The 19,663-nt window shown below is 41.4% G+C and overlaps 1 protein-coding gene across 7 annotated transcripts in view; it reads right to left on the minus strand.

Moving 5' to 3' along the window:
• Positions 1 to 1,462: 1,462 nt before the first annotated feature.
• The window catches only part of AFF1 (ALF transcription elongation factor 1), a 176,584-nt gene continuing 158,383 nt past the window's right edge, over positions 1,463 to 19,663 (minus strand). For 5 of the 7 annotated variants that reach the window (XM_023637755.2, XM_023637754.2, XM_070263450.1 and 2 more), the window contains 9 exons: positions 16,792 to 16,895; positions 15,533 to 15,779; positions 14,744 to 14,835; positions 14,482 to 14,542; positions 11,267 to 11,403; positions 10,600 to 10,671; positions 10,011 to 10,148; positions 7,884 to 8,107; positions 1,463 to 6,868 (listed from right to left, as the gene is read on the minus strand). In XM_023637755.2, coding sequence (XP_023493523.1) covers positions 6,747 to 6,868; positions 7,884 to 8,107; positions 10,011 to 10,148; positions 10,600 to 10,671; positions 11,267 to 11,403; positions 14,482 to 14,542; positions 14,744 to 14,835; positions 15,533 to 15,779; positions 16,792 to 16,895 — 1,197 coding nt within the window. In that variant the 3' untranslated portion in view covers positions 1,463 to 6,746. Of the gene's footprint in view, positions 6,869 to 7,883; positions 9,126 to 10,010; positions 10,149 to 10,599; positions 10,672 to 11,266; positions 11,404 to 14,069; positions 14,543 to 14,743; positions 14,836 to 15,532; positions 15,780 to 16,791; positions 16,896 to 19,663 lie in introns of all 7 variants that reach the window. The other 2 variants (XR_011437499.1, XR_011437500.1) reach the window with 2 other exon arrangements.

Here is a 19,663-nt window from a genome sequence, read left to right on the forward strand (position 1 = left end):
CAGTTTACAGGAAATATAGGAGAGGGAGGAATGAATGAAAGGACACTGAGAGAACACACAATTCCAAGATGTGTGTTTTTTTTTGTTCTGGATGGCCAAATGTAATGCATGAAATTTGACTGAATCCTGGCTTAAAAAATAAACTATTAGACTTTTGGGGGACAACTGCAGAAATTTGAATATGGACTGAATATTAGATGTTGAGAAATATGCTTAGATCATATAACGGTATTGTGGTTACGATGGAAAATGGCCTGGGAAAGGCATGCTGAAGTTTTTAGGGGTGAAATATAATTCAGCATAAATATACACATACACACATTTACATAAAGAAAATATGGTAAAATATTGTTCAATCTGCCCAAATAGTTTTCTTCAGGGCTGGTCATGGAAGCATTCTTTATAATATCCCCAAATTAGAAATAATCTCAGCGCCTAACAAGGGGGTTGGTTAAATAACCTGGTACTACCATACAATGGACAATCACTACTGAAAATTAGTAATAAAGATAGGACGTGGAAACATGAAGGCCCAGATGAGATTTTATGAGCCGTCTTTCAAGGCCTAGTTCCAACGAGATCTCTTTTCCTGTAACTTCTCTTCATCACGACAAAAACCCCTTTTCCCACACTTGCCATTGCTTGCTTACCAGTTATTGCCGACTTGTCAGCTTTACCCTAAGCTTGCCCAGGGTGGAGCCCGTTTGTGCTTTAGGCTAAGGAGAGGCCAGCCTAATGTAAGGAAGAAGACGTGAGAGGAGGTGGGGAGTGTGCACTCCATCCACGTTCAGGCAGAGGCTGGAGGGCCAGCTGTTGGGATATCGTGCAGTGAGGGGAGGGAATAAATTAAAATAGCCACGTTTGTAAGGGTGGATGCCAGGCACTACGCGAAGCACTCTCCATACACCCTGTAATGTGACCCTTGCCATCTTATTTGGCAGATACCAAATCCACAAAGTTTATAAATGAGAAAACAAACAGGTCGCGGAGCAAACTGGAGAGCCAGGATTCAACTTCAGGAACTCAGCTCTCAGCGCCGAGGTCCATCCTTGACCTGATTTCACAAAACCACTGAGGTGGAGGATTCTTTCTTTCCGAGTGGCAAAGGGAGGAGAGGCTAGATGCCCTTTAGGTTCCTCTCAATAGTGATATTCTACCAATCTGTCTCCCCAGCAAACAAAGCCAAAATAGGCAAACTTGATCGCTGATGTGCCTGGCAGTGGATGTTAGAAGGATAAGAAACCGCCTTGGAGATATTAGGCTAATTTGTGTGAGATTAAGATCTTGAAAATAAAGTCAGCAGAAGGATGAGCTACCCTCTGCCCCTACTGTTCCCATTTCAACAATACATCCAGGCTGTGAATGAGGGTGCGCTATTCCATGTGGACCTCGGTGGCTCTAAATGGTAATTACATACAGCGATTTTAGGAATTACTTCATTCAGGCAGAGTGAAAGCAGCGATTCAACCTCAGTGATTTCTCTACATTTTTATTAATTTTTTTTTTTTTTTACAGCTCAATCCTCTTGTGAAAAGGAAAGAATTTGAAGATGAACAAGTCAATTACATGTGTTTTAACAGCAATTAATCCTCATTACAGAGAAGAACAAACAAAAGATCTGTGGCACATTATCTTTGGAAAGATCTTTTGCAAATTTTTCTTCTAAAAAGAGAAAACAAACTATAATTCTCACAGATCACATATGTCTTTCAAAGGACTATACAAGGCAGCTAAATTTTATTCACAAAGCCCCAAGTTGCAGTTCCATCGCTGAAGTAGATAAACCCATGGAGTCCCCCTGACTTGTGTTGCTCATCATCCCATCGAGAGCATCACTTCTTTCCTAGCCTACAGACAAAGTCATCGTGTGGACTAGACAGCTGGCACGTTATTCCACAAGAAAGAAAACTCATTGTTTTAGAGATAGACCAGTGATCTTCATTTATCAACTGGACGATTTATTCTTTTAAACAATTTTAATAATACCAAGATTTGACTTTCTTCTAAAGTTATAAGAAAGCAAAAAATATATAATATAATATAATATATAATGGTAATAAATAAAAAAAAGGCAACCCTGCTCAGGTATCATCCAAAACACGATCACATTCAGAAAAAGAAAAAATTAAAACAAGATTTGGGACACACGCGTATAAACACACACACACACAAACACACACACACACCATGAACAGTGTATACTTGCTATCTGAGTGGGGTGTGCAGTAATTTTAACAATACACGTTGATGGCCTGAACAAAAGGCGAAGTTAATACTGCCCGTGTTAAGCATCGCTTAAACATCTACTTGTAAGCAAAGCAAGTTTATCTTCCTTCGGTCAGCCGCTGCCTGGTCTGACCAGTGCAGCTTGGCCAGCCTCGCTGTCAGTGGTCTTATTCCCTTGTCCTTCCAGGCTGATCGAGTAATATCTAGGCTCGCAGGGAGGTGTCATATTTCCTTCCTGTCCTCTTGGGTAGAGAAATACAGGCACTTCTCTACCCATCACAGTACCTGCCGACATCTGACACACAGTGAAACATAGTGTGACTTCCCCCAGGACAATAGGAAATTTACAGCCACCTTAAGAAAGGTGGAAGATGGTGCTTGTCAACTCATCATACGTACAATTGCAGCCAGTAGTCACAATTCATTCTCAGTCACCAAGAAACCAACACAACTGGATTGCATATTTGAGGTTCATATGGTGGAAATACCACTTGCAACGTTTGAAGGAAAATCCCTAACATCATCACTCCACCTCCCGCAAACAAAATGACAACAGATGAAAAAGGCACAGGAGAAACCTTACAGCCATAAATTCTAAATAGGATGAAAAGCAAAAGAGGGAACCCGCTAGAGAAAGAGAAAAAAGGAGCAAGTACCGCCATAACCCTGACACCCTCCACAGCCACAGCCCATAACTCACCTCCCAGTGAGCACATCTCCACATCTGTGTTTCTAAAATAAGCCCAAATCTTCTTGCAAGATTTAAAGACTGTTCATCAGTGGTAAAGCGTGTGATGGATAAAGTGGCAGAGTTTTTGAAAGATTTTGTGTAGTGTCTGGGAAAATAAATCCTTAAGAAAAAAGTAAAGTCTGTGGTGGAAGGTAAGGAATCAAGCCTCGTTTGATTCATTTACCTTCAGATACACCTCAACCCTCAGGGAGCAGAAGAGCAAAAGGTGCAAGACCCACACAACGTCTCTTAAAGCCAGAGCGTTATGCAGAATTAAGTTTGGTCAACACAGGCACAACAAATACATCCAATTCAACCAGCCTCTTATTCTCTGTGTGAGCGCGTGTACATACGCACATACATCAGAGGTAAGAGTTTTGTTCATTTTGGAGGGCACAACGGTTTCTTTTTGCTCCTAAAAATTATTTAACAGGAATCATAATAAAATAGTTAAGCTCCTGATCCTACTAACATTAATATTTAAGGGACCAATTAAGGCAAGTTTTCAGCCAGAAATATTTGTTAGCTTCTGAACATCCTGAGATCTGGAATTAAAGGATATAGAACAACGGAGATAAGTGTGATCCAATTTGTCTAGGGGAAACAGCTGAACGTTTTGGTCAGAACAGATCTCTAAGATAAAGGTCCTCTTGTTCAAAAAAGTCAGGGGCTTTTCCCGTTCAAGTCAGGGGCTTTTCCCGTTCACGATTGTGATTAAATCATAATATCAGATGAGTCACTCTCCTGCTGTAGCTCTTGTCCTGATACTACGCTGGCTGCTCCCTCCTGCTCTCCCCACGGGGAGCGTGCGGCCACGTTTTTACTTCTTAACCCAGTGGAATTTGGTAAATTTCAGTAAAGTGTTTTTCATTGTTTAGGAGGGCCCTCAGTCTGGCTAAAATCTCAAGTTCAGTGATTCACATTTTAATTATATCCAGAAAGGGCCGAAACATTCAACATTTTTAAAAGTAAAACAGTGTTCTTCCATTTCCTAGTGAAGAGTGGACAGACAGACACACGCACACACGAAACTGTAGTGCCAAAGGCAAGATTTTACACTCAATTTTCACTCAAGATATTTTGTATTTGTCTGTGAACTGTGTACTGGTACTGTTGTTATAAGAACTTCATATATTCAGAGGCTTAATTTTATAATCTAGTCCTTTCAATTATCTCCCTCAGTACAAATTTTGCCTCTGGGAATTTAAGCATGCAGTGAAAAGTGCACGCGCTTTACAAATCCTGTAGATTTCTACATACAACTGTAACAGCAAAAAGACCTTATGAACAGTAAGGATTCATCAGCCACTCCCTCTTACAGACCCTATTTAAAAAGTAACCACTAGCAATTCTTTTTTAGCGACAATGCATGTTGCAGTAAGAATCACAAGTATTCCATGATCAAAACAGTACAAACTGATCTCTGCAAATTCATTAGTTTTTCAAGGGACAAATACATTTTTAATATAAAGGTCGGGAAAACACACACACACAAAGAATAAGGCCACTGAAAAAGCAATCACTTCTTTTGAAATTGGCTGAGAAACTGACTTGGAAATGTCTTCAGTCAAGGGAGCACTGCGGCTCGCTGATAGGACACACGCATGCATGTGCGCACACACACTCTGGCACAATCTGCACAGATCAGAACCTGTCCTAAAGAACACATCCCTCCAAATTGGCAGGTGGCTTGTACTGGGGGGGAGCGGGGGAGGGCAGGCATAGCCAAGGGAAGGAGGGGCGGGGCGGTGGGGGGAGATGTTAAACCATCACATAATCCTGGTGTCTGGTGTCTTGTCTCCCACATATAAGAGATAGGCAACACAATGCCACAAGCACACAACCTACCGGGCAATTACTGTTCATTTAACAATAGGCTGCTTTTTAAACAACTAGTTTAAAAAGGTCCATGGCTTTGCTTTAGAATATCAAATGAAATCAGTCCATCAAGATCACACATCAAGTTCTTATGCTCAGAAACTACTACTGTTCTAATTCTCTAGCTTTAACCTAAACGTGAAGTAAGAGACCTCTGCCCCAGCTAGCGTTGATCAAAGACCAGGCTGGAAAAGACAGCGAAGGAACAGCTTCACACAAACAATTTAGACTATGAGCATCCATTCCATCCTCTACACATCCCTTTATATATTCACCAATTACCAGGAAAGTTCTTACATTCATCATATGGACTTTTGACCTCTTCATTATCAAAAAGATGGCACTCCCTTCTTCACTAATAAATAAATACGAAAATGTCAAACATGCTCGCTAGGACACAAGATGTAGAGGGGCAGGATGGGGTGAAGGGAGAAAAATAAGCCAGTTGTAGAGAGAACACTCACTCCTCAATTTTAATACATGTGCAAATTCTACTTCTAAAAGGGATAAAAAGAGTTGGCTTTTAAAAACACTGCACTCAAAATAATGCTTCCAATAATAACCTTCAAAGTTTCAATGAAAAAGGAAGTCTGTGCTTACGGACTTGTGGGAATTCTGATTGTGTTCTTTCATTTTAGGTCATTCAAAATGAACTTGGTTTAATGTACATAATATGGCAATAACAGCTTGTGGGAAGGCCACAGTTCCTCCTCAATCTAATCAAATCTGATTGAGAACGCTCTGGAGTGAAGGCATGTGGTGACGTTTTTTTTTTTTTTTTCAGTCTAATTAACCCCCATACTCTCCACACCCTCTCAGGGAGTCCATTTCCCCTAGACAATCATGGGTTCTGAAAGTCTACTTTTGCTATAAATATAAAATAATTTGTAGCAGAAAAATATAGCCTCTCTAAGAAGTAGATTTCATTTTCTTTGTTCACTGACAAAACTCTGAGTTGGTTAGACAACATGAGTTACCACATAGCTGTAGACCACAGATCAGCACCTCAAATTCCAGCTCTACTTAAACAAAAATTAAAAAGCACTTTAGCCATCTGGTCATGTATAAATGTTGGTTCCCTCTTCCCCAAGGTAGAAAATTCCGAATATAGAGTCAATGGTGACTGCCTTTCACTGATGCAGGGTTGGAAATGGCAGCGCCACGTCCTCCGTAGTACATGGAGATTTCGAGATGGCGTCCCCGTGTGCTGGAGCTCCTCTCTCCACTGCTCTGACTTGAGCTGACTTTCCACAGTAACAGGGAAATCAGAGCTGGGGTGAACGTGCGTACTCCAGGCAATGGGGGGTTGCCTTCAATTTTATAAATTATGACAATACTTGGTATTATCAAAGCCACTGTTCATTGGCAGAAAGTGGGGTACAGTGGAGTCCTTTACAACTTATGTTTTACAGATAACCTTTAAATTTATTAAACAAATATTTTCCCCAAACTTAAAAGAAAAAAAATCATCCACAAAACCCTACACCAAAATTCATTGTTAAAAAAAATTTCCTTCTGGGAATGGACTAGTGTGGCTACGAGATGATGTGAATTTGTTTTCAGAGTTGAAATTGCTTCTCCTCATTTCATTCGCAACTTGCATCCTGCATACTGCTGGTTAAAAAAATACAGAAATGTTTCTAGACCATTCATACACCCATTTAGGCTACATTGCACTTCTGTCCTTTAGTTAGGAAAGGCAAGATCATCTCTGAGGCCAGCCTGCTCATTTCTGCTTCTGCATAACCATCTTGTCCAACCAATGATCACATAGTTCTTGAGAGTTCAGTGGACAAATATCCTGGCCATCTCATGATACTTCTCTTGGTGTCCCGATGGGACAAATGACTGGACTGTTTCTGAGGTTTCGTGCAAAAAAGTTCCCACGGCATCCAGTCAACGTGGGCCTCCGTTAAGGTGTTTTGGTTACTTGTTTTAGCCGCTGAAAACCCTGTCTTGTGTAGCGCACCAGGTCCTCCAAGCTGCTGTTGAGGGCCAAGGCACGCTCACTCGTGCTGAGCTGAGCAAAAAATTCTGCAAACAAAGCAGAAGCGAAACCAAGTAAACACACTTCCACATACAAAAATAAAAAGGAAACATAAAAAGTTAAGGTTCCAGAAACTATATCCCCAATATTCTGTACTTCATATATCACAGCAAAAACTCACACCCTACTGTCATGGCTGGCTAATTCTGCACATCTCTCCACTAGACTAGAAGGGTAGGAACTGGTTTTAGAGTTGAATCCAAAATGCCTAGTACAGTGGTTGGCACTAGAATATACCCAATTTATACTTTTGGATCAATGGATGCATGAATGGGGAGAAAAAACCCCCAACATGTTAAAAAAGCATCATTAGTTTGCTAAGGAAGAAAATAAAGTTCTAAGGGGCTGGGAGGAAATTAGGTGGCTACAGCCAGCTGGCCTGCCTTCTTCCCTACAGCCAGGAAAAAATGTTAATGACAGTAATATGGCATCTACATATAAGCATTTACTTAGCGGTCACTGGCACTGACTCAAGCAGTTGCTCTAACAGCACGCTCTCCCATCTCCTAAACCTCGGATTTCTCCAAGGGCCTTCTTCTCGAGTCTCAAGAACGTTTACTATGCCATATTACTCGTACTGTCGCTAACCATCTTTCTTAACATACACTGGAAACAAACAATAAACTCAGTATTTAGCTTATGCTACTCCATATCTTAAGTGTGTTGTGCCCAGGCACAGCCAGTGACTTCCCTTCTTCATTCGCCTTGCCCTTTTGCTTGCATTTCAGTTCCAGCTGAAATAATGATGCTAGAGCTTCTGAAGGGGAAGGTGCTGAAGCCACTTCTAGTTTAATTTTGCTAACATCTAGCCACAGAAATCCGGCTCCATGCCACCGAGCTTAAGAAAGAAATGCAACTAGGTTATGAGGCACAATGGAGAAAATGTGAGATGAGTAAACAGCCACACACTTCCTTTTCTTCAAAACCCTGCACGCAAAATACAAACAAGGTTATTTGCTCCCAATCCCCATGCCCAGGAATCACCACTCCAGGGCCATTTACCTTTATTATTCCTTGTCAGGAACTCAGCCTGTTCCCAAAGATCAAAGGCGGTAAGGATATGGGAAGTAATGGTGACGTAGGAAGATGTCATGTTTTGGATGGTGACTGGGGTACTGATGGTGGCAGGCATCCCGCTGCTCCCCACACTGCCGGCGCTTGCCTGGGATCCTATGGAGCTGGCAGGAGAAGGCATTGGAGAGAGAGGGGATGGTGTGCCTGTGCTTCTGGAGGCGGGAGAAGAGAGAGAGAACTGGCTCATTAGTCACCTAAACTCCCAGATTACAGATTTCCTGTCTCTGGAATGGCAGTCCAAGTCACAAAGTTTCAGTGTGTACTAGCCAAAACGATAGTCACTTCTAAAATCACTTCTACAAGGTCAAAGAGACACCCTTCACCTTCAGTGTTCTGGGAATTTATTTCATAAAACACAGTGGGATGGGGCCCACCAAATGGAAAAATAACTGGATGGAGGCAAGGTGTCCTTCACTGGACATGAATCAGGCCAGCAAATCCCTAGTCCAAATACGCTTCCCCGTGCCATTTCCATACGCTGCTCCCTCGGCCGGGAATCTATTCCTCTCCCCACCCCCAATCCCAGCTTCTAGTAAGACAATACTTCCCCTTGAAGACAGTCCTTATCTCCCACAGAGTCATCCTTTCACCCACTCAGTCAACATCAACTGAGCACCTACTCTGCACCTGGCACTCTTCCAGACACTGGGGCTACCCCATGGCTTCCGTTCTCCCCTCACTTGAACTTGTCTCTTCACATTCACCTATTAACTTATCTACTGCATTTATCACATTTCATTGTACTTTTCTATTTCTTTTCCCGGGTCACAAGCACCTTGAAGGCAGGGACCATTTCTTATTAATCTTTGCATTTCTAGCACATAGCCCAGTAGGTGCTAAGAGAAGGCTCTTCAGAAATATCTGCTGAATGACTGAATGAATACAGGACAGCTGACGAGGGGACCCGGCAAGGAAGTATTATGCAGCAGGGGATTCACTGTCTTCTCTTTGTGGATCAAATGAGAAACACCAGTAAAATCACTTAGACATAGAAAGCAATGGATATGAAATGGAAAAATGGGTGAGCAGCAGTGGCCTCGTGATGTGGTTACATGTGCCCTTTGGGCTGCATGGATCTGAAGTGCCCCCAGCGGAATATATGTTTTGAAGGACTCGAGTGGAAATCCCACCAGGGCAGTGGTTCTTGTCTGCTGTTTGCTGCTGGATCCCCTGCAAGCAAAACAAGGTTTGGTACAAACAAGGTGCTCCGTCTATCTTGGCTGGACAATGGGGAAGGGGTTATCTAAAATAATGCGACTGACAACCGATCAACTTAGAATAATATCTCAGAGATGAGAGTCATGAAAATTTTCAGAGGTGAGAAATTACTTCTCAATCAGGACTTTCTTTTTTGAGAGAGGCCATATGGGAATCTCTTCTTTTGAATGTGCTGAAAATGGGGCAATCTTCTAGGCGATATTCTTAAAATAGCAAAACCTATCAGAACCAGGAACTTTTTAAGGAGTATGACCAAATTAAAAAAATACTAGGCAAGTACTACAGGGAAGAAAATTCTCTCTTCATCTTAAAAATACCTGCACAAGGATTCTGTTTTTCAACATCTTAGGGCATAGATGAACAATTCCAGCTTATAAAGCGGGTGAAAGAATTTAGCTAGAGATAATTGTTTTCATTCTTTATATCACTGTTATGGATCCTGGGGAAGGTGGAAGGCATATGACTCGAGAAAGTTCTTATTTACTGAAACGCCAAGACTGCAAGTCGTATACAGGGAGAAGGGACTCCTGCTCTGGTTCTGTCGGCTCTGCCTCTGTCTGGTGTTGTTGGGCACAGATAAGATCCTCGAAGCTCTAAAATTCTGACCTTATATTCTCTGTAATTATCTTTTTATGTTACCCAATCAGCAAACATCTTGGTTTATCACTATTCCTCTCAAAAAGGTAGAAATATGCTAGTGATTTAAGTTTAAGGAGCAAGTCAGCACATAGATGTATACAATTTTTGAAAAGCCAAAGTCACAGCAATAGGTAAATAAAGAAGTAAAGAGGTAAATAACTCAATTTTGGAAATTATTTAAATTAGACTTATCATTACCTTGCAACGCATGGAGAAGGTGCCTGGGCAACTTTGGAAGAAATCTTGAAGTGTTCATTAAGAGTACGAGAATACTTTATTGCTGTATCTTTTTTACAACGAAACATCGCCATGTTCAAAATGGACTGGCAACGCATGCTATGAACACAAACAGAAGTATTACCTTGTAGATGTGAGTATCACTACCACGAAAGATAGCCATCTAAGCTCTGACAGCCTCCTACAGATCACACTAGGTTTTCCTCAGCCTCATCTACAGGAGGAAGAAGATCTTAAGAATCTTACTACGCTGTTCACAGTATCATCAGAAGTAAATATTGGTGGAAAAACACAAATATATAAGGACATACTTTAAGTCCCAAGACCAAAGCATCTACTGAGTCATGAGTAAAACGACAGCAGATGCCATTTCATAATAATTAACTCTCAGTGGGATTAACCCCTTACAACACGTCCTACTGTTATCTGGTATTAATTCACCTTTCATTATAATTTTCATGTTAAGAAAACAGATTTCAAAATCTTTTTGTAACATCAAAAGATGCAAAAGTAAATATAATACTGTTTAGACAAAGAAAAAAGTACACACCATAAAACAGCAAATATTTTCCCTGGTAATGGTGTTGTGACATCCGAGAAGGATTTTAGTGACAGTACGAAACTGTAGGAAAATATAAAAACGCATCAAGTTAAAGGCAGCTAGAAAATCCCAGACACAAAGACATCTTATTATGTTTGTCTTGGTTTTATATTGATCGTTCCTGAAGCTGTGAAGACGAGAGAGCAATGCAGGGGGAAAATGAGGCTTTAGAGCAACAATTCAGGCCCTTCAGTAAACTCGGCGAGGACAGGCCTCTGCGTTGGCCTGTCTACCTGCTTGAAACCAGGTAGACTTGCGGCCTTACTGAGCGCCCTGCTGAAATGCAGACAATAAGGAAGGGAGCTTAAACTGAGACAAGAGGGCATCTGATAAGAAAGCCAAACTGGAAAAACAACCTCTCCTTGAAAGGTGTGGTATTTCCCAGTGCGCTTGGCAAAATGACGGCAAAATGACGTAGCTGGACCCAGTTACTCTGTTCTGGCACTTAACCGAGAATACGATTTTAGTTTAGGACAAAAAAAAAGTTCCTGGATCAGTAACTTTTTAAGGCTGTCCTTTATTAAGCTGTCTTCATACTAAGGTTCAAATGGATTAAAGCAATAGAGGTGAGGAAAGAGAAGTACTTAAGAGGACGGCAAAACGACTTGGCACTTACTTAATGAGGTCGACGGTTTCCGAGTACACCGAGTAAGCTGACTTCGCCGCTGGGCCTTCTGACTCCATGGCGATCCCACACTCAATAAGGGACAAGGCCGCTTCCGCGTACTTAAAAGCTTTCCCAACCTTGTCCGTCTGTTGGAGAAAAACATGGTCATTGTTCGGCCTAAGACACTTTAGTTTCTCAGCCAACAGTCTTTACCGTAACTTCCCTCCACTGTCTTAGTTTAATGATTGTGAGGGAGATGTGTGAGAAAAATGAACTCAAAATCATAACCAGAGCCACTGGCTCCGACCTCCTGAAAATTTTCTTTTAGCAAAAATTCAGGAGGAAAACAAAAATCTCATATTAAGACCACTCTCTCAAAACCTTAGTAAAGTACATATTCAAACGGAGGCAATAATTACACAGTCCTCTTGTTATTAGTGTGTACTCATTATATAATTTTCCTAAGAAATAGATTATTCTACACTTCTAGAACAACACAGGCACAAGTTTCTTCATATGTGTTGAAGTTCATCTCACATAAGGAGAAAATATTATGGTTTATGAGCATCTTCGATATTTTGTCAAACAACAATGCGTTTACGCATTTTAGAGCCCATCAGATCATCTAAGCTCCATCAGAAGTCTGGGGTGAGGGTCCAAGACTACCCCCAGGCCAAGAGGGACGAACATTTCGCCGTCCCTTAAAGGGAATGAAGGAATCAGATGTTGGCGGTCACCTAAAAGCAAATACACATTTTGTCACGTAACCCTCCTCTCACTTAGTGGAATACAGCCAACTCAACTAATGAGACTGTGATGAGAAACTCGACTTTTTCTCTACACATCACATGTACCACACAGTATAAGAACAACTGATTAACACGACATTTGCAAGTCTGTAGTTTCTGCTAATGCTTTCAATTTGCTATGTTCAAAAAGAAAGAATGAAAACAGTAAAGATCCAAGCAGAGTAAAAGGAAATGGTGACATATCAGCAAAGAAAGCTGGTTTAGGGGTACTAATTTTAATTTTTTTTAAATAACTTGATTTTAAAATATTTTTTCTAGAGAACCTAAGTTCAGAAAACTAGTGACAGAAAGAATAAAAATCAAATTAGCATGCCCCAATTAATCAGCAGTCCACAGCCTTACTGGTTTGCTTCACTGGTGGGAATTTAACTCTTCAAATGTACTTACTCAATACCATCTCTTTCATGGAATTTCTAAAACGTATATTGGCCTTAGGGTAGAAACAAAAGAAACTATAGTAAAGCAATGTGTCAGTATCCACTTCCTTGAACTAAGTATTTTGGTTATAAGGTTAATAATGAAAATACTCTTGAGATAACTCTGTACATCTCCTGAGACGGTGTTAAAGTAGGAGAGTTCTAATTTCCTTGCTCAACAAGTGTAAGCAGAGCCCGAATACACTCCTCTATATTCAGCTGTGCACTTAACTATTTGGAATGCAAAATGGACAACTTTGAGACATTGTGCAATTAAAGGAGAATGTTAGAAAGAGGCTGGCCGTTCAGGGTTTTGTTCAAACTGGCATATTTTGAGACTGAAATGAGCTATTATTATTTATTAAAATGGAGTACCACAGGCATAGGTAGAGAGAAGGAAGATGTGCATATGTGTAGATCAAAAACAAAACAAGGGGCTAGCCCGCTGGTGTCGTGGTTAAGTTTGCGCTCTCCACTTGGGTGGCCTGGGGGTTCAGATCCCAGGCACAGACCTACACACCACTCATCAAGCCATGCTGAGTGAGGCAGCATCCCACAGACAAAACAGAGGAAGAATGGCACAGATGCTAGCTCAGCGACAATCTTCCTCAAGCAAACAGAGGAAGATTGGCAACAGATGTTAGCATAGGGCCAATCTTTTTCATCAAAAAGGGGGGGGGCGGTGAGGGGTCCCTCAAGTATTAATCTTACGTGTTTGAATAACGAGGGAATCTACTGCTGAAAGTGTCCAGTGTCAAGATAAGTTTTAGATAACTGGCTGACAAAGTATTGAATATTTACTCTTTTTCAAAATTCAAAAGATCCATACAGTTCTACCAACAACCTTGGAAAGCTGGAAGGAAGAGCTTAGAAAGACACCATTGTCTGGTGCTGTCTTAGACGTCTTAATCTGACACAGGTCATCCTGGTGGAGGGTCACTTTAGAGGTAGGTCGACAGAGGCTTGTCTTTGACCCCCTTATAGCATCCAGCATGGTGAGGTCTCAATGAACATTCTGCCCCAAGGAATGGGGAGTTGATAAAAGGTTCTCAGTCCAGCCCCCTGCCTGTCTGAGAACAGATGTCAGTCTGCAGACTGGGGCTGAAGAGCACCAGGCCAGCATCTTGATGGCCACCACGGGCTGGTCTGATTCGATCCCTGTGGCCTCTAGAGTGTGTGGCTGTTTGCACGTGGTGGAATCAAGGCAAGCCACACTCTTCTTCCGGGGTACAAAGTTCAACGTGTGGTATTTGCAGGGGTTTAGGTTTTAGGAATACACTAAGTAAACAAAAGCCCCAGGTTCTTAGATGTTTAAATACAACAAAGGGCAAACGTTACCTATTTATGTTGCAGCAGAAAAGTAAAAGCATATTTAATTATGTATGCAATTAACAACAAAACCACCACCTTCAGAAAGTCCAACAACTACCAGGTAAAGAGAGTTCATTTCTTTAAAGCACGTTCAACAACAGTGCAATCATTACCCTCATCTTAAAAGACTTCATCTGATGGCACTGGTCTACCCTTCCCTCAGGGGAGTCTCAAAGGGCTTTAGGATAATTTTGGAATGCCATCAGGCTACCTCACCTTTCAAAATGTTTCAGGATGAACACTTATTGATGCACTTCCAATAGCAGAAGTCGTTTTTCACATCCAAAGAATTGATTCAGTGGAACAAGAAAGCACTCATGTATTAAATAAAACCAGGTAGATCAACTTTTATTCATTTAGACATAAAACCTGTGACTAGGTACTTTGTATATTTGCCTGTGATCAGACTGAATCAGTGAAGCCAAAGAAAATAATTTCACCAAGAATCCCTTACCCCTCACACTCATTATGATCCTACTGATCCGGCTTACGCTGTTCCAACGTCAGGCCCCATGCACTCCTCTCTCCTGCCCGCCCCCATGTTTAGTGATATGGAATACAGTAGAATGAGACTACAAATATTTTATCAGAACACATTCTACCAAAGGGATAAACAGTCAAGACTGACCGTTGTCTCTGCTTTGATCTTCAACTTTTTGGCCTCCTTCATATAAAAATCTGCTTGTTGTCTGAAAGAAGAAAAGATCAAGGGTGGGTCATATGAATCTAAAATTACTAAACTGGGGCAAGATGATTTAAGAAGACAGAGAGGGAAAATGGACGGGAGGGGAGGGAGGGCAAAGACGAGGGAGTAAGCAAAGAAGGCAGAGGAAGTGAAGAGGAGACGGGGAGAAGGAGAAAGCAGCAGCAGCAAGCATCCGAAGTCTTACTTGTCAAACTTCATTTGAGGCTTCCCTGGTTTAGAGTTACCATTTGGCAAAGAAGGCACTGGAAAAGGATTTGCAATATCTCCAGAAGATCCCTTTAAAAAATCATTATACAGATCACACTCTAACATTTAAGATCATGACCCTAAATGTACTATCCCTCTAAATTAGCCCAAAATAGCAGTTCAAAAAAGAGGAAATCCAACATTGCACAATTTAGCTTGGTCAAGCCCTTTCCCAGCTAGATTCAGCTGAAACTGTAGGTTCTGGTTGTATTGGAGGCTCAAAAAGATGTAAGACAAGAATGTTCAAGAGAACAGATAATCAACAAAGCCCAATTTAACATTTTCTCTTAGCCAATACACGCACCCACCCGCCTAGCCCAGGTTAACAGGAAGAGAAGAACTTGTATTTGAGAAAGTGGATAATTTTTTCCCATTATAACCAATAATGAAAGTATTTGAGATCAAACATCCAAACCAAGAACTAAACAGGGTAACCATTTTTTTACAGCAAAATATCTGACAGAAAATCAACACAAAAATCTATTCTGATTTTTCACCTCTGAGCCACTTTAAGAAGAATAAACCGACACCTAAATTTTCATGTAATATTAACGATCTTTTACATTCCCTCTAGAAAGTAGAACTTTACACACAAATAACTCATTGCTACCTTATTAAAGGGCTGAACAGCTCTGAAATCATTACTAGGAGCTGATCTTATTTGGGAATTTTAAGTAAAGATACACAAGTATATTCCATTTTCTACAACCACGCTGCCCCTACTCACTTTGTGTTCTGTGGAGCTTTCAGAGCCCTTGCCCTCTACTTTTCTGTGCTTGGGAACAGAAGAGTCTTTATGGCTGCCCTTGGCACTGCTGGCACTTTTGGGAGGGTCCTGGCCACTGGGCTCTGCTTCCCGCCTTGGCCTCTTTTGTGCAGGCTTGGCTGGTTTCTGGGAGGACGAGGACGAGGACGACACAAGTTGAGGGGGAAGCATTTCCTTCTTTGAGGGCTCAGACGAGGGCCTGGGTGTTCTGGAAAGCAACATCATGCAAAACTAAGTTAAGGCAGAACATGAACTATGTAACTTAGTTGTTTAGTTATAAGGACAAAGCGGCTGCTGACAAAAGATTATCACAGAGCATGAAATTCATTGTTGTAGAAGGGACAAATTTCAGGTACTTTTTGATGCCTTTGAAAAACTAGTCCTATTGATGAGTAATAAATGAAGTTCTCTCATTTGTCAGTAAGCTTGCAGGGTCTGCCAATGGTCCTAACTGTCCCCCACCAAGTCAGTCCGCATTGCTGCTCCCCAGCCTGTACCTTTCTCTGACAAGCAGGTGAGCTCAGCTGCCACCTTCTCTCTGACCCCGTCTCATCTGACCCCTTTCTCTCTCTCTCTCTCAAATCTCCATTGGCTCCTACATGGTGGTACTATGCACTTGTTTTTGCCAGGTCATTTTGTGAAGTCATTTTTTTGAATAAACCAGAGACTGAATAAGTTACTTTTTACGTTCACGCCTTCCTGGAACGACCCTCTCTCCGCCACCCTTCTCCCGGGCGACGCACACCGTGAGAGACCCTGTGGATTCTTATTCATCCCTTAAACGAAAGAGCACTGAACCCAGGCTCCCAGAATTCAAACAGTGGCTCCATCTTGCCAAGAATTTTGTGACTTTGGACAAGTTATTGTCTCTCTCTGTGCCTCTGTTTTCAATTCTGCAAAGTAAGGATAATAACTGCACCTTTCTTATTTTTATGCAAAAATTCCTTTAGAAAGAAATTAGTTCCAGGTGTTTAGGAAACTTCCCCATTGTTAAAATGCTTTTGATAAATCCAAGTTTGCTGCCAAATGAATTGTTAATTCCCAAAAGGTCCTCCTGGATGAAAGCAACACAACACAAACTTAACACGTCATCAAAATGAGCATGAATGAGTCTATTCATCCATCCACTCATTCTACTGCAGAGGAAAACCGTCTTTGCCACGTCAAGACCCAGGATGACTCAATCGCCTTTCTAGGCTGTTCCTAATCTCTTTACTCACTTTGTTTTAGAAGATTCTTTGTGGGAGGATGAAGATGATGACTGTGATTTGATTTCTTTCTCCAGTCTGACTTTCTTGCTATCATGGTCTCTTTCTGCTTCACCCTATTATTGTAGTATAACAAAGTACATTGTTACAAGTATAATTGTACAGACAAAATAGAAAAAATACACAGCAAAGGTAATGAGAGTCATTAGGCTTCTGGAGACATCTGTACACACAGCAACCTTATAAGTACCGATACTGTGTGTGTGTTTGGGGGCATAGGGGAAGCAGACAATCTAGATTCGATGTGATTTTATTGAGACAGATTTTTGCATGAAGAAGGACTATTCTTCACATCCAAAAAAAGGAGGATGTCTAAGTAGTAGCTGACAACAAGAATAGATAATAGCCCTCAAAACATCATTAGTGTTTTTTGAAATATAAAAGAATCAATAAAACATGCATATTCATATCATGTAACAACAGATGATTTTATGAGTAAGCTTCCTCCCTTTCTTTCAAAAGAACAATCCACTTACACCCACTAATTTATTGTTTGTATAAAATTAGGAGAGGAGTACTTAAAGCTTACTTTTCTTTTAATGAAAAATAAACATATTGTTGAATAAGAAATAGGCTACAATAAAAAAGGACAAAATCGTCCCATTCACATCAACATGGATGGACCTTGAGGGTATTATGTTAAGCGAAATAAGCCAGACAGAGAAAGACGAACTCTATATGACTCCACTCATAGGTGGAAGTTAACACATAGACAAGGAGAACTGATTGGTGGTTACCAGGGAAAAGGGGGGGTGGGGTGGGGGGAGGGCACAAAGGGTGAAGTGGTGTACCCACAACATGACTAACAATAATGTACAACTGAAATCTCACAAGGTTGTAATCTATCATAACATTAACCAAAAAAATAAATAAATATATAAATTTCAAAAAAAAAAAGAAATAGGCTACAAAATCCTCTTTCCATATATCTTACAGACAGGACTAGAAAGACAACAAAATAAGAACAGTTGCTTTGAGAGTCTGGCTAATTTTTTTTCCCTCTTCCATTGATACAATTTTCTTTCTTTCTTAAAAAAAAAAATAGTCTTTATACTTCTCTCTACATAAATGGAGACATATGTTTTTATTTTTCAAAAAATTTGACAGAAAACGAAGGATTGTAAACATGATTTTAGTCCAAGAAGGGTGATGAGAAGAAAGGATGTTCAATTCTACAGGAGTTACATACCTCAAAAGCACCTGTTTATACCAACTGAAGTGTGAGATAAACATATGTAATCATTAAGAGAACATGTTCACGTTCTTGTGCTCACTTATCAACGTGTGAGATGAGAGAAAACAGATACATTGGTCTCTGCCTCTGGTTCCTTGGCACAGAGCTCCTAAAACCTTTGTAGTTTCCTAAGTGATAAGAACACTAGGAGAATCTCTTGTTCTAATAGTTGGTCTTTGACCCCAGTTCCCAACTCAGACCTCCTAAATCCCCTGTAAATTCCTAACTGATAAGAGCACTAGAAGCATCTTTTGCTCTAATGAGGTGACCCTGGGTGGGCTCCCGGATGGGGGCTGGACAGCAGGAAAATCAAGCCATGAGTAGAAGCTTGGAAGTTTCAGCCCTACCCTCCATCCTCCAGAGAGGGGAGAGGGGCTGGAAATGGAGTTAATCATTGGTCATGCCTATGTGAGGAAGCCTCCATAAAAATCCCAATACCAGAGCATTGGCAGAGCTTCGGTGGATGAACACATCCACACCAGGAGGATGACGCATCCCAACTCCACCAGGACAGAAGCTCCTTCACTTGGGACCCTCCCGGAACTCGCCCTACATATCTCTTATCTGGCTGTTCATCTGTATTGTTTATCATATACTTTTACAATAAACTGGTAAACAGCAAATAAACTGTTTTCCTGAGTTCTGTGAGCCACTCTAGCAAATTAATGGAACTCAGGAGGGGGTCATTGGAACTCTGATCTACAGCTGGTTGCTCCGAAGCACAGGTGACAACCTGAGCTTGCAGCTGGCATCTGAAAGGGAGATGGGGGTGCGATCTGACCCTATCTCCGGATAGAAAGTGCCGGAATAGAATTGAATTCTTGGACACTCTGCTGGTGTCTGAGAATTGCTTGTTGGTGTGGGGGAAAACCTGGTCACATTCAGTGACCAGAAGTGAAGTGCTGTGTGTGAGTCAGAAAGGAGACCCACAGGAGGGAAGCAATAGGAAAGAACTGGGTTTTTCCCTACGTCGGAAGGAAAGATTTGAGTTTTTCCTTTACGACATATAGACATGTATACCAGGTTTACAAAAAGCCTAACATGTAGACTCAACGACTTCAAGGTGGCCACCTTCCCACTGGTCTGGGCTCACTCAACGACACCATGGGAAGGAGGAGCCACTAACTCTCCAGCAAGTGACAGTGAAGTGATGGGTGGGAGCCTTACATTAATTCCGATGTGCTTTTAGAACGGAACTCCCCCAACTGTCAGTTCACGAGACAGAAATCCAGGACACCACCAGTCAATCTAGGACAATCCTTCAAAAACCTGAAATCCTCTCTCAAAGCCTTAAAAGAAAAAAACATTCTTCAAACGAACTGCCCTGGTTTTCACCACAGTCTCTCCCTCATTCCCTGAATTTCGCCAAGAAAAATGAATAAATTAAGATGTGGAGGCTCAAGCTCTGCCCAGATGCTAATAAGGAGCCTGGCCTTGCTCCAGAGAAGGGGAAACAGACAAACACGCCCTCACTACTCCTAGCATCCTGCAAACAAGCGTGCCTGCGTGTGCCAGCCACTCAGGCCTTCAAACTCCTTCGGAAAAACATTCTATTTCTTGTTTCAAGATGGATCATTCAAGGTGGCTTAT

The sequence above is a fragment of the Equus caballus genome, chromosome 3, assembly GCF_041296265.1.
Source record: "Equus caballus isolate H_3958 breed thoroughbred chromosome 3, TB-T2T, whole genome shotgun sequence".
In the NCBI taxonomy this organism is placed as follows: Eukaryota; Metazoa; Chordata; class Mammalia; order Perissodactyla; family Equidae; genus Equus; species Equus caballus.